This window comes from Mustela nigripes, chromosome 3 (assembly GCF_022355385.1).
Source record: "Mustela nigripes isolate SB6536 chromosome 3, MUSNIG.SB6536, whole genome shotgun sequence".
NCBI classification, from domain to species: domain Eukaryota; kingdom Metazoa; phylum Chordata; class Mammalia; order Carnivora; family Mustelidae; genus Mustela; species Mustela nigripes.
The window spans coordinates 14130655-14143743 of NC_081559.1; the positions used below are offsets into that span (position 1 = coordinate 14130655).

The 13089-nt window shown below is 37.6% G+C and overlaps 1 protein-coding gene across 1 annotated transcript in view; it reads left to right on the plus strand.

Moving 5' to 3' along the window:
- FAM117B (family with sequence similarity 117 member B) overlaps positions 1-13089 on the plus strand; it is a 71249-nt gene that overhangs the window by 43165 nt on the left and 14995 nt on the right. The window contains exons 3-4 of the mRNA XM_059393222.1: positions 1915-2007; positions 3479-3592. Of these exons, the coding sequence (XP_059249205.1) occupies positions 1915-2007; positions 3479-3592 (207 nt within the window). The remainder of the gene's footprint in view (positions 1-1914; positions 2008-3478; positions 3593-13089) is intronic.

Sequence of the window (13089 nt, forward strand, 5' to 3'; positions counted from 1 at the left end):
CTTGAGTGGTTTTGGTTTTTGTTTTTTTCCACAATTAATTCAAGTTACTACATTTTTGGCAGGAATACTATATATGTGATGTGTATATATTCTTTTACAACCTTGTTTTTTATTTAAGGACATTACTCTATCCATATAGAAAGATTCTCTCCTAAAAGGCCTGCCCTCCACTCCTATCCGCATATAGAGAGGTATTGTTTTGAACAGGCCATATATTCATCCTTACACTACAAAACAAAATTTAAGAGGTACAGAAGTATATACAGTGAAGGAAGGATCTTCCTCCCATGAGGCGGCCACTGTTAATGTTACTTATGTTACCATGTATATCCTTGCAGAGATATTTTACATAGTGTATATTCCTTCTAGTGGCACTGGTTAACGGAAGTTGCTATGCACACTGTGAGGAGCCTTGAGTTTTTCACTTAACAATCTCACAGAGATTATTGTGAATTTCCTTATTCATTTTTTATACCTGAATAAGTATTCTTTTGTTAAGACACACCATTATTTATTTAACAAATCCTTTGTTTACATTCTAATCTTTTACTTGTAAAAATAGTGGTACTGGGAATAATAGGCTATATCATTTTGTTCACAAAGATATATATTTTGTACATCTGCATGATAAATTACAAAAGAAGGTGAGTCAACAGTATATGCATTTGTAACATTGACAGCAGTTGCTTAGTCCTCCTTCTGTAAAGGCTGTACTAATTTGCAGTTCACCAGCAATACAGGAAAATACTTATCAGATTGCCCAGTCTCAGCGGTTTTAACTTGGTTCTTACTGGTGAGACTGAGCATATTTTCACATAGTAAGAACTCATTTGTATTTTTTTTCTCCTAATACAATGTGTTTGAATTCTGGATTTTGTAGAACCACTAAGGATTTACCATTTGTGAGGCTATACTTTTGCAGATACCTAAATCAAGTCCAGACATTGTATAGATGTTAAGATTATGAACTCCAGAGTCTTAGATTTTTATCTTGGCTTTGCCACTTCTCAGCTGTGAGACATTAGGCAACTTACCAGACCTCCTTATCTGCAGAACCTGTAGAGCTTCTTATATATATTCAATCAGATAATAGGGGGAAGACCTTTCACTATACTTCTACGAAGCAAAGTGCCTAGCACATAATAAGATCACAGGAATGTTAGCTATTATTAGTATGCTCAACAAATGCTATACTTATGTAAAAATAATAACTAAGCATTTATTAATAATAGAAATGAAGGAAATAGGCAAAAATATTATAATTAAAATAAGTGCTGCTAGAAGAATTTTGGGTTATTGTGCTATTTTAAATAACCTAGTCCTTAATTTTCTTTAATGGGAATGCATTGTATAATAGAAAAGTGTATACTTTTTAAAGAAATGAAACGTTTTCAGGTTTATTGAGATAAAATTGACATACACAGCACTGTTTAAGTTTTTGTACAGTATGACTTGGAATACACATATTATGAAATGATTGTCACAGTGAGTTTAGTTAACATCCATTACCTCATATAGGTTGAAAAAAAATTTTTTTTTTCTTTCTTCTGATGAGAACTTTTAGGATCTACTCTTCTGGCAGTTTTCAAGTATACCATATAGTGGTATGAAGTATATTCATCTTACTATACATTACATCTCCAGTACTTATTTATCTTATAACTGGAGGTTTGTACCTTGAGATCACCTTCATCCACCTCCCCCTTGTGCCTCTGATAAGCACAAATCTGATTCCTTTTTCTCTGAGTTTGTTTTTTTAGATTCCACATGTAAGATCAAATGGTATTTGTCTTTCTCTGCCTGACTTATTTGATGGAACATAATGCCCTTCAGGTCCATCCATCCTGTTGCAAATATGGTATACATTTATTGTTAAATGGTTAACTTACCCCTTCCCTCTTTTTCCCATTATAGACAGAGAGTGCATGGGCCGAAGAATACTCTGAAAAGAAGAAAGGGTCTCACAAGCGATCAGCGTCGTGGGGCAGTACAGATCAACTTAAAGAGGTCAGGAAAATGGGTCCAAGAACTGGATGTGGAAGTTTGATCCCTTCCTTGGCTAGTTCCTTGAAGTTGTAGGCAATAAGGATTTGTCACTTTCCATTGTTTTGTTTTGTGTTGTTTTTGTTTTTATTTTTTTGGTTGTTTTGTTTACTTGAAAAATAATGAAAATAGTTATTACATTGATTGGATGAAGATTTGAATGAGGGAAGTGTACACATTACTTATCAGCTGATCTTTTTCTTTCTCCTTTTGTTTTATTAAACCAGAGTCCATACCTGTTTTGTTTTTGTTTTTAAGATTTTTAAAATTTATTTATTTGAGAGAGAGCATAAGTGGGGTGAGGGGCAGAGAGAGAAGCAGACTCCCCACCAAGCAGAGAGTCCAATGCAGGACTCGATCCCAGGAGCCTGGGATCATGAACTGAGCAGAAGACAGATGCTTAACTGACTGAGCCACCCAGGCACTCCCAGAGTCCGTACCTGTTAACATAACCTAAGCATCAGAGATGTAAAATTGTAATGATACAACAGATTCACATTTATTATTTCTGTATATAATGGTAGTATTTTCGAAATTCAGTAACCCAATACAACCAAGTTGATTGTGGCCCTATGCTGATTACCATTTTCTGTGCTTAAAATTATGATGTTTCTACTTTACATAATAGAGAACTAAAGATTTACTCAAGGAGTAATATAGAATATTGATTGAAATTATATTTGTTATGTAAAGATTGTGTCTGTGAATGCATTTCATGGCTTGAATTGATTTTTAAATACTGTTAAATTTTTGGAGCTATTGAAGACTAGGTGTTTAAAGAAATCTAAATAAAATCACTCATTTTTAGGACAGTGAGAATAATTTTCATTATTTTTAAATTCTTTCTGAAAGTTACAATGTTATTCTAAATGCTGAAAACTTCATTGGTTTAGTACTGGGAGGCTCGAAGGCTCTGAACAGTGTTGGAACATAATTTTTATTTCTCTTCAAAAGAAAGATACACATATATGCACACATAATGGGTGTGTATATGTATATATATAAATTTCATGCAGTAAATCAGATTTTGTGACAGGGTTTTATTTTTTCTATTTTGTGTGTGTGTGTGTGTGTGAGAGAGAGAGAGAGAGAGAGAGACAGGGTTTTATTTTTTTATTATTATTATTTTTAATGATTTTATTTATTTATTTGAGAGAGAGAGAGCATGAGAGGAGAGAGGTAAACGGGAGAAGGAGACTTCCTGGGAATTTCCCCTGAGCAAGGAGTCTGATGTGGGACTCGATCCCAGGACTCCAGGATCATGACCTGAGCCGAAGGCAGTCGCCACGCAGGCGCCCCGAGAGACAGGGTTTTAAAAGAAAAGATTTAATAAGGGATAATTTTACTGATTCTTATTAAGGAAGGATATGTTTTATGTAGCTTGGAAAACTCTGATGCACTTTTTAAATTTACTTTTTATTCTTCTCCTTTTCAGATTGCAAAATTACGCCAGCAGTTGCAGAGAAGTAAACACAGCAGTCGACATCATCGAGATAAAGAAAGACAGTCTCCATTCCATGGCAACCATGCAGCTATTAACCAGTGTCAGGTAAGAGCACAAATACTGCAAAATCCAAACAAGGGATTTGTTGTTTTCCTGCAGATATGTTATTTTATAGGTAACTCTTCTGGACAGAAATTTGAAACAGTGATTAAATACTGAATCAGCCTTAATAAAAAAAAAAAAACCTAGAATACTAAGTTGATAAGTGATACTTTCCTTTAGTGATCTGTGATTTGACTTTTAGAGGGCATAGCTAATCACATATTTTGATTTCGTATTTGTGTCTTTATCAGTTCAGTATACTGAGGCAGACTAATAGAGAAAGAGAAGCATTGGCTATAGAATTGGACCCGGGATGAACAACCTGTTCTAAGTCTCAATTTCCTCATCTGAAGATTGAGGATAATAATGATACATCTCATAGAATCTTTTAGTAGGGGAAAACCTTTAACTGCTTTGATTCCTGTAGAGAACCTGATGAACGGCTTTTTTTTTTTTTTTTTTTTTTTTAAAGATTTTATTTATTTGTCAGGGACAGAGGGAGAGAGAGAGAGCGAGCGAGCACAGGCAGACAGAGAGGCAGGCAGAGGCAGAGGGAGAAGCAGGCTCCCTGCTGAGCAAGGAGCCCGATGTGGGACTCTGATCCCAGGACCCTGGGATCATGACCTGAGCCGAAGACAGCTGCTTAACCAACTGAGCCACCCAGGCATCCCTGAACGGCTCTTGATGGCTCATCCAGGGAGCATTTCTCTTTAACCGGATTGAAATCATATGGCATCCTTGTCAAAAAGAGCAAGAAAAAGTTTGCCCACCCTTTTTATAGGGTGATAGCTTCTGATAGCCAAGTATATGTGGTTTTTTTTTCAAGAGAAAGTAGAAGTGTATGTTTTTTTGAATTAATTTCGCCCCTAAATGTTGATACATGGGTCAAATTCAACTTCATAAATTTATAGTTTGGTTGTAGTTTCTAACAGCTTTTTTCCATTTATAAGGTATTTTAATTATTAAATGTGAGTACACAGTAATACATTTAAATACCTTAAAAAAACTGCATTTATGTTTGGAGAAGTAGAAAATACAAAATTGAAAAAATTAAAAAATGAAAAATTTGAATAGATTAATAACTGTCAAAATTGGAATACTAACTCAAAACCAAACTCTTACTTTCAAAAGGCTATAGACTCAGGTGGCTTTATAGGTGAATTTGCCAACCTTCTACTCCCTCTAATTTATCCATTAATAATTTGTATGTATTTCTGAGAGATAAGGCCACCTTTTATCTCCAAACTCATATTTTTATCCTCAGGTAGAATAAGAGTTACGATTGAACTTTATTGAATTACGTGATATGTTTTAGGAGTTAGTAAGTTTCTAAAGTGATTTTTTTTAAGTTGCATTAAAATTAGCAATTAAAGTAGTAAAATTAACCAAAATTTGTCTCTTCCCTCTTAAAAGTTGAATAACATTATTGGCATTTGCACAGATTTCATGTTTAACTCTGAAACATCTCTTCCCAGAGAAGGTAAGGACTAGAAAATAGAGTAACTTGAAAAGTAAATTTATGTAACTTGAGTTTTGTACACTTGACGCGGCAAACATCTTGAGTTTTTTGAGCACTCATCGCCAACCAGAGATGAGTACATGAGCTGTGCCGTGGTGGTTGTGTGTCATTGAAACTTTCAGACTGTGGAACATGATTCTGTGAAGTGAACAGCTTTGGTTTTTAGTTGGTTCTCTCTCTAGTGGAGAAAAGTACCACTTGGAGATTGTATACTTTTTGAGGTCATTCCTCCATCCGTGCAACATTTATTAAATATCTACGATATAGCTCATACTAGTACTCATTGGGGATGCAGTGATAAATTGCCACCCCCCACCAAAGTGTCAGATAGCTGAAAGTAAAAAATTACTACCCCGTGTCATGAATGTGTTGGTAGTGTTTGGGAGAGTTGACACTGTTACAGAAGGGGTATTAATTATCCTTGGACTGGCTCTGGAGCCATCTATAAAGGCTTTTCGGAGCAATTTGTGTCTAAGCAGATTCCTGCAAGCTGACTGAGCTAGTCTTCTAGAGGTGGAAGAAATCATGGCTCCAGGTAGGAGTACTAGTAAGAGATTAGGCTAGAGAGTTAAATAGCAGCCACACCTGAAAGCCTTAATGTCTCATTTATTAAGAAGTTTGGACTTCATCTTAGAGGCATCAAAAAACTACTTTTTTAAATGCGGCAGATTGATTTTAATAGTGGTTATTGTCAGTTCAGAGTAGAGAATAAATTTGGAGGAGGACAAGATTAGAGGCAGGAAAACCATTTATAGGTTTATAGGGGCACCTGGGTGGCTCAGTCAGTTAAGGGGTCTGCCTTCGGCTCAGGTCATGATCTTAGGGTCCTGGGATCGAGCCCCACATTGGGGCTCAGCAGGGAGCCCGATTCTTCTTCTCCCTCTACAGGTCCCCCTTGCTTGTGCTCGCTCTCCCTCTCTTTCTGACACACAAACAAACATAAATAAATAAAATATTTTTTTTAAAAGAGAATAGGGTTTATAATCCAAGTACGAAATGACAGTGGCCTAAAATAAGCTAGGAGCTATGGTGCTAGAGAGAATGGCCAAATCTGAGTGGTATTTAGAAAGCAGTAATTAATAGTTGAAGTCTGTTAAGTGCTTACAATATGGCAAACACTACTCCGCTTTTGTATGTATTATTAGCGTTTAATCCTCATTTTTGGGGTGGGGCTTGTTACTGTCCTTGTCTTACAGACAAGGTAATTAAGGCCCAGAGAATTAAGGAATCTTGCTTTAGGTCATATGAGACAAAGCTCATATTCTAACCCAGGCATTTTGACTTCAGAATCTGAGTTTTTTAAATGTGTGTGAGGTGATGATCAGAGGAGAGTGGTGGAGAGATAGGAGTAAAAGGGTAATGCCAATTCTAGCCTTTAAACTACGAGTTAAGGGGCGCCTGGGTGGCTCAGTGGGTTAAGCCTCTGCCTTCTGCTCGAATCATGATCTCAGGGTCCTGGGATCGAGTCCCACATCAGGCTCTCTGCTCGGCAGAGAGAGCTTCCCCCTCTCTCTCTGCCTGCCTCTCTACCTATTTGTGATCTCTCTCTCTCTCTCTGTCAAATAAATAAAATCTTAAAAAAAAAAAATACGAGTTAAGGGGTGCCTGGGTGGCTGGGTTGGTTAAGCAACTGCCTTCATCTCAGGTCATGATCCTGGAGTCCCAGGATCGAGTCCCGCATCGGGCTGCCTGCTCAGTGGGGAGTCTGCTTCTCCCTTTGACCCTCTCCCCTCTCATGCTCTCTCTCACTCTCATTCTCTCTCAAATAAATAAAATCTTTAAAAAATAAAATATGAGTTAAAAAAAAATACATCCATCTACCTCACACCGTGTACAAAAGTAACTTAAAATGGACCAAAGACCTAAATGTAAGAGCTGATACTAAAAGCTCTTGGATGAAAACATAGGCTCAAATGTGGGGTTGGATTAGGCTGTGGTTTGTTAGGCGTGACATCAAAAGTGCAAAACAAAGGAGATATATTGGATTTTATCAAAATTAAAAACTTTTGTGCTTCAAAAGACACTTTACCAAAAAAGTAAAAATATAACTGACAAAAGATATTTGCAGATCATGTTATTTGATAAAGCACTTGTATTTAGAATATATACAGAATTCTTGTGGCTAGTAATAAAAAGATAACCCAATTTTAAGATGAGCAAAGGATCTAAATAGGGAGTTCTCCAAAGAAGATACACAACTAGCCACTAAGCACCTGAAAAAGTGCCATCATTCCTTGTTCGGTAGGGAAATGCAATTAAGAATTCCAGTGGGGGGGATTGCCTGGGGGGCTCAGTCATTAAGCCTCTGCCTTGGGCTCAGGTCTTGATCCAAAAGGCCCAGGATCAAGTCCTGTATGAGGCTCCCCCTCAGCGGGGGGTCTGCTTCTCCCTCTTCCCCTCCTCCCAGCTTGTGCTCTCTCTCGTTATCTCTCTCTCAAATAAATAAATAAAATCTTTAAAATAAACAGGGGCGCCTGGGTGGCTCAGTTGTTAAGTGTCTGTCTGGCTCTCTACTCGATGGGAGGCCTGCTTCTCCCTCTCTCACTCCCGCTGCTTGTGTTCCCTCTCTTGCTGTCTATCAAATGAATAAAATCTTGAAAAAAAAAAAAATCTTAAAAAAAAAGACTTGTACACAAATGTTCATAACAGCAAGGCTCATAAAATTTGGAAACAACCCAGATATTTATCAACCAGTGAATGGATAAATAAAATATAGTGTATCCATCAATGGAATATTATCCAGTCATAAAAAGGGAGTACTGAGGCATGCAACAGCATGGGGGAACCTTGAGAACATTACACTAATTGAAAGAACTAGACACTAAAGAACACATATGATTCACCTTAAATGTCCAGAATAGGCAGATCTAAAGAGACACATTATAGATTGGTGATTGCCTGTTGCTGGGAGGCTCGGGTGGAAATGGAGTGACTGCTGATGGGTAAGGGATTTTTTTTTAGTGTGCTTCTAAAATTAATTATAATGGTTGCAAAATTCTTCAATAATCATTAAAACAGTTTTACACTTTAAATGGGTGAATGATATGGTATTGTGAGTTATATTTCAGTAAGCTCTTACCAAAAATATCTGCCAACCAGCATTAAAAACAAATACATAAAATGCAATATATTTGTCTAGAAATAATAGATGAGATGGTAGAAACCAAAAAATAAACTGGAGGGGCGCCTGGGTGGCTCAGTGGCTTAAAGCCTCTGCCTTCGGCTCAGGTCATGATCTCAGGGTCCTGAGATCAAGCCCCACATTGGGGCTCTTTGAGGTAGGACCTAATATAAAAGAAATAATGAACCAGTTGGGTTCTCACTAGGCTTTTCTACAAATTTCATATTGAACTTATTTTTTTTAAGATTTTTTTTTTTTTTAATTTTTGGGCCTTTTTTTTTGAAGTAATCTCTGAACCCAACATGGGGCTCGAACTCATAACCGCAAGAGTGGTATGTTCTACTCATGGGGTGCCTGGGTGGCTCAGTGGGTTAAAACCTCTGCCTTCGGCTCTGGTCATGATCCCAGGGTCCTAGGATTGAGCCCCGCATCAGGCTCTCTGCTCAGCGGTAAGCCTGTTTCTCTTCCTCTCTCTCTCTCTCTGCCTGCATCTCTGCCTACTTGTGATCTCTGTCTGTCAAATAAATAAGTAAAATCTTAAAAAAAAAAAAAAAAGAGTTGTATGTTCTACTGATGGAACCAGCTGGACACCCCCAGCTTTTATTACTAAAAGTATTTATATGCTTATCACAGAAATTTTAGAAACAAAATATACCAAATAGAAAAATTTTATCTCAATAAAGTTATTTTTTAAAAAATCAAATAGAAAAAAACCATCCAGAGTCTCATCCTCTAAAGACATCATCTTTTTTCTTTGCATTTTTGTTGCGATCATACCATATTTTATTCTTTATATATTTTTTAACATTCTGTGGAGCATCTCCCAAATTTCGGCCATTTAGTTGGGGTCCAGTATCTCTGTGCTTAAAGCTTTTTCTGTATTTTACTTTTCTAGGGATAGATTTTCTATTATTTGGTTAAGAAATTTGAATATTTGGGGGAAGGGATCTTTGATTTTTCTCTTGATGGACTTTCCAGGTTATTAAAATGTTTTGTTTGTATTTCATGTTATGTGGATTACTTTTACTGAGGAAATTCCTTTAGTGTTCCTTAGTGTTTTGCAACAATCAAGGGTCAATATTGCTGTTCTCATAGTATTATACTCTACAACCACTAGTTAACAAAACGTCTTTTTCTTGGGCTCATGATGGTTTTATTACAGTTAGAAAAGAATTCTCACATACTTTTTTGAGTGGTTCTTTCCTTGGAAATTCAGGGGGAAAATCATTTGTATGAGGAATAAATGCTGCCAGCTTCTTCGAAGAGAATCTTTCATATTTCATTGGTTTCCAAAATTGATGAAGCCTTCAGATGCTTAAAATGTCATATTTTTAGGGAGTATTTCAAGAAATACTCTCATTTAGAAAATACAGCCAACACATTTCAAAATTGTTTAGGGATTAGAATCAGATGTTAGTAACAGAGGAGTGTAGGCGCAAGCATCTTCACACCCCATAAACTAATGTAGAGGTGAGAATTAAATATCATGGAGGTGTTTTCTAGCCGTTTGTTAGAGCGTCAAGCAAGAAAGCCCTCCCATTGGATTTTCTTACTTCATACGGGCTGGGGACACTGTAGTTTTGCAGCAGCCTAGGTGGGTTTGAGGGCAAAGGGATAGTGAGGTAGAAAAGGAAAAAAAACGTATTGACACCTGAGGAATGAAGGGCATTGTACCTTCAATATGAAAATTGCTGCTCTGCACTGCTATTCTTCAATTCTTAAAGATTTTACCACTTAGAAATCAAAAGAGTAGGTACTTGGGATATGTCCTTTATTAAACAGTATAGCTGCAGCGTAGAAGAACAAAGCAGGGTGCCGGATGAGAACAGTGATTGCTGGAGGCCAGGACCAGAGTAAGGGGGACAGGGCAGGAGGGATCAGGGCCACACAGAAGACCCGGTTCAAAACCCATAAGATACGAAGGCTTTTTTTTTCCGATGTGTTCTGATTTTTTTTCTTCTTCTTTTACCACTCCAGACAGTTTTTCCCTCCCTTTTGTTATGTTGGGCTCAGATTTGGTACATTCTGGCACACATTTCTCTCCTAGATCTCTGCTGAATTGCTGACTAGATCTTTTTCTATACTACTTTCCTCTTAAAGCACATTTTTCTTCCTTCGAAAATTTAACTGTATATCTTTTCCCTATTCAGCTACTGCTTCAGTGGATTTTCTTCCTATCTTTCTCTCTGTTATACACAGTCTTACCTCCACACTTTGAAACAGGTATTTAAGTTGTAGATTGATCTTAGAAGATTTGGGATTGGCCAAACCTTTTGGTGGTCTTTTCTTTCTTTGTTGGCTCTCAGCTTTTAGACAGAATTTGATCTTGTTCTGTTTTTCAAGATTTTATTTATTTATTAGAGCGAGAAAGAGAGAAAATGAGTTGGGGGGAGCAGAGGGAGAGGGACAAGCAGACTCCCCGCGGAGCAGGGATCCTGACATGGGGCCCCATCCCAGGACCCTGAAATCATGACCTGAGCCAAAGCAGATGCTTAAAACCCACTAAGCCAGCCAGCTGCCCCAGGCAGAATTTGATCTTTAAACTGTAATATATATAGACATATGGAGAACATAAGTAGAAAAATAAAACTTTAAATGGTGATTCATCTAATTTAAACCTTTAATTGATTGGAAGATACTCTGATTTGAAGAGAAAGAAACAAAAGTTGAGAAAATAGGAGATCCTTATTCTTGATGTTTCCAAAGGATAGATCTTAGGAAAGGAGAGATTTTACCTCAGTACAATGAAGAGCTTTTAATCTTTCAGTGCTGTCTGAAGATGATTTCTCAGTTAAAGATAACTCACTTATATTTGCATATACTGACTTATATTTAGAAATACAAATTTTATTACAGAAACCTATATAGATATGGGAAAAATAAATTACACACACATGCACATAAAATTCCCTAGGCATCCTTGAAATGAAGTGTGAAAGTTTAATAATTTTTTTTTAAGATAATTTAGAGTATGGTTTATGTGAGGAATGAAATCAGAGGCCTATTACCTTCTACTTCTGGAACAGTCATAGTGTGTTTAATGAAGAAAGTCTCTCCCAGGCAGCTTGAGTGGATTACTTGTCTTCAAATCATATAAGTAGTTAGAGTAATTACAGTTGAACCTTTGCTTCATTTACCTAAAATGCTGTGTTGACCTTAAGGAGGTGGCAGTTGTCTTTCTTTTCCTTCTTTTTTTTTTGCTTTGCTTTAAACAAACTAAACTGTTGATAAATACTTGCTGCTCTTTGGATTCTATTTGAGAAGAACTTCTTACCGGCTGTGTAGGGCGTGACTTCTCAGCTACCTTGACAAGCAGTAACCATGTGTACAGTCGGTTACGATACTGGCAATTTCTGTGTAGGTGCATTTCCCAACATAACAGCCAGAAAACTTGGGCTTCCTGTTACTAAGGTATTTATGATTCTAAAATCCAAGAAGGTCAGCATTTTGCAAAAGACCTTGTCAGAGCATCCTTCCCTTCTAGTCTCCTTTTTCATTTCTGTAACTTAGCAGTTATAAACCAAATGCATATCTGAAAATGCCATCCAGTGCAAGCTATTATTTTTGTGACATTGAGAAAAGAAAATTAAGCTTAGAGTTGAGTATCTTTCAGTTAAAAGGAAAAAAACCCCGTATTTATTAAATATGTACTAACTCCTGAGATCTTTGTCTCTGCCGGTGTTCTGCTCTGCCATTATTTCCGGACACAGGAAGAGCCCAGGCAGAGGGAGGATGAGTGCGTGACAGAAATGTTCGAATACGCGCTCCACTCCAGACGAGTGAGCTGTAGATTGCTTCTGACTGCTTTTTTAGTCTGACTCTGTTTCCTGTCACCTCAGTACTTCCTTTCTTATATTGGATCAAGTCCCCATTCTTCTGTAACCTTAATTGCTTCCGTACAGCCCCCACCTCCACTTTGAGGTTAGAGTATTTTTTTTTTACTTTTAATTTTTTATTATTTATTTTTTATAAACATATATTTTTATCCCCAGGGGTACAGGTCTGTGAATCACCAGGTTTACACACTTCACAGCACTCACCAAAGCACATACCCTCCCCAATGTCCATAATCCCACCCCCTTCTCCCAAACCCCCTCCCCCCAGCAACCCTATGCTTAGCGAAATAAGTCAAGCAGAGGTTAGAGCATTTTAAAAGGGACGCAGACTTTCAGTTGATAGCACCAGCCTCGTTGAGTCAGCTCCGTGTCTGATCTAGACTCCTTTAGGCAGTGGCAACAAGGAGAGGCCTAAGAGGCAACACTGCTTAGTTTTCTTGGGCCCCTGGTCTGTCTCCCTTTCTCTGCATGTATCCTGGGGAACATTGCACGTCCTCCGAGACGGGGCTGCGAACGGAGGGAGAGGACCCGTGCTTCCGGCCCGGGGCGGATGGATGCTCTGTAAACAGTAGCTGCAACTCGGATTTTGTCTTTTCCCTCTTACGTATTTTATGTTTCCAATAATTTCTTGCCTTCTCACAATCTTTCTCTGGTACCATTTTCTCCTAGTAGCATCTTCTCGTTTTCCCCCTTTTTTAGTCTCTCTGTTCCCCAGTCTCCTCTACATACCCTCAAGCTTCTCCTGTTACCTGTTCTCTTATCACTTCCGTCTCTCCTTTCTGTCCGCTCCAGACAGAAGCTTCCTCTTGGCTTTTTTCTCGTAAATTTGCCAAGGATGGAAATTTGCCTTTCCTAAGGATTGTTGTTGTGTTAGGCTTATTTTTAAACATTCTTATTTATAAAGGTGAGCAGAAAAGAAGAGGAGAAATATAGGTTCAACAGGAAGTTCTGTATCAGGTAAAGGTTAGATCCGTTGAATGGAAACAAGTGATGATCAGAGGCCCTGTTGCCTTTGTCTCCTTGA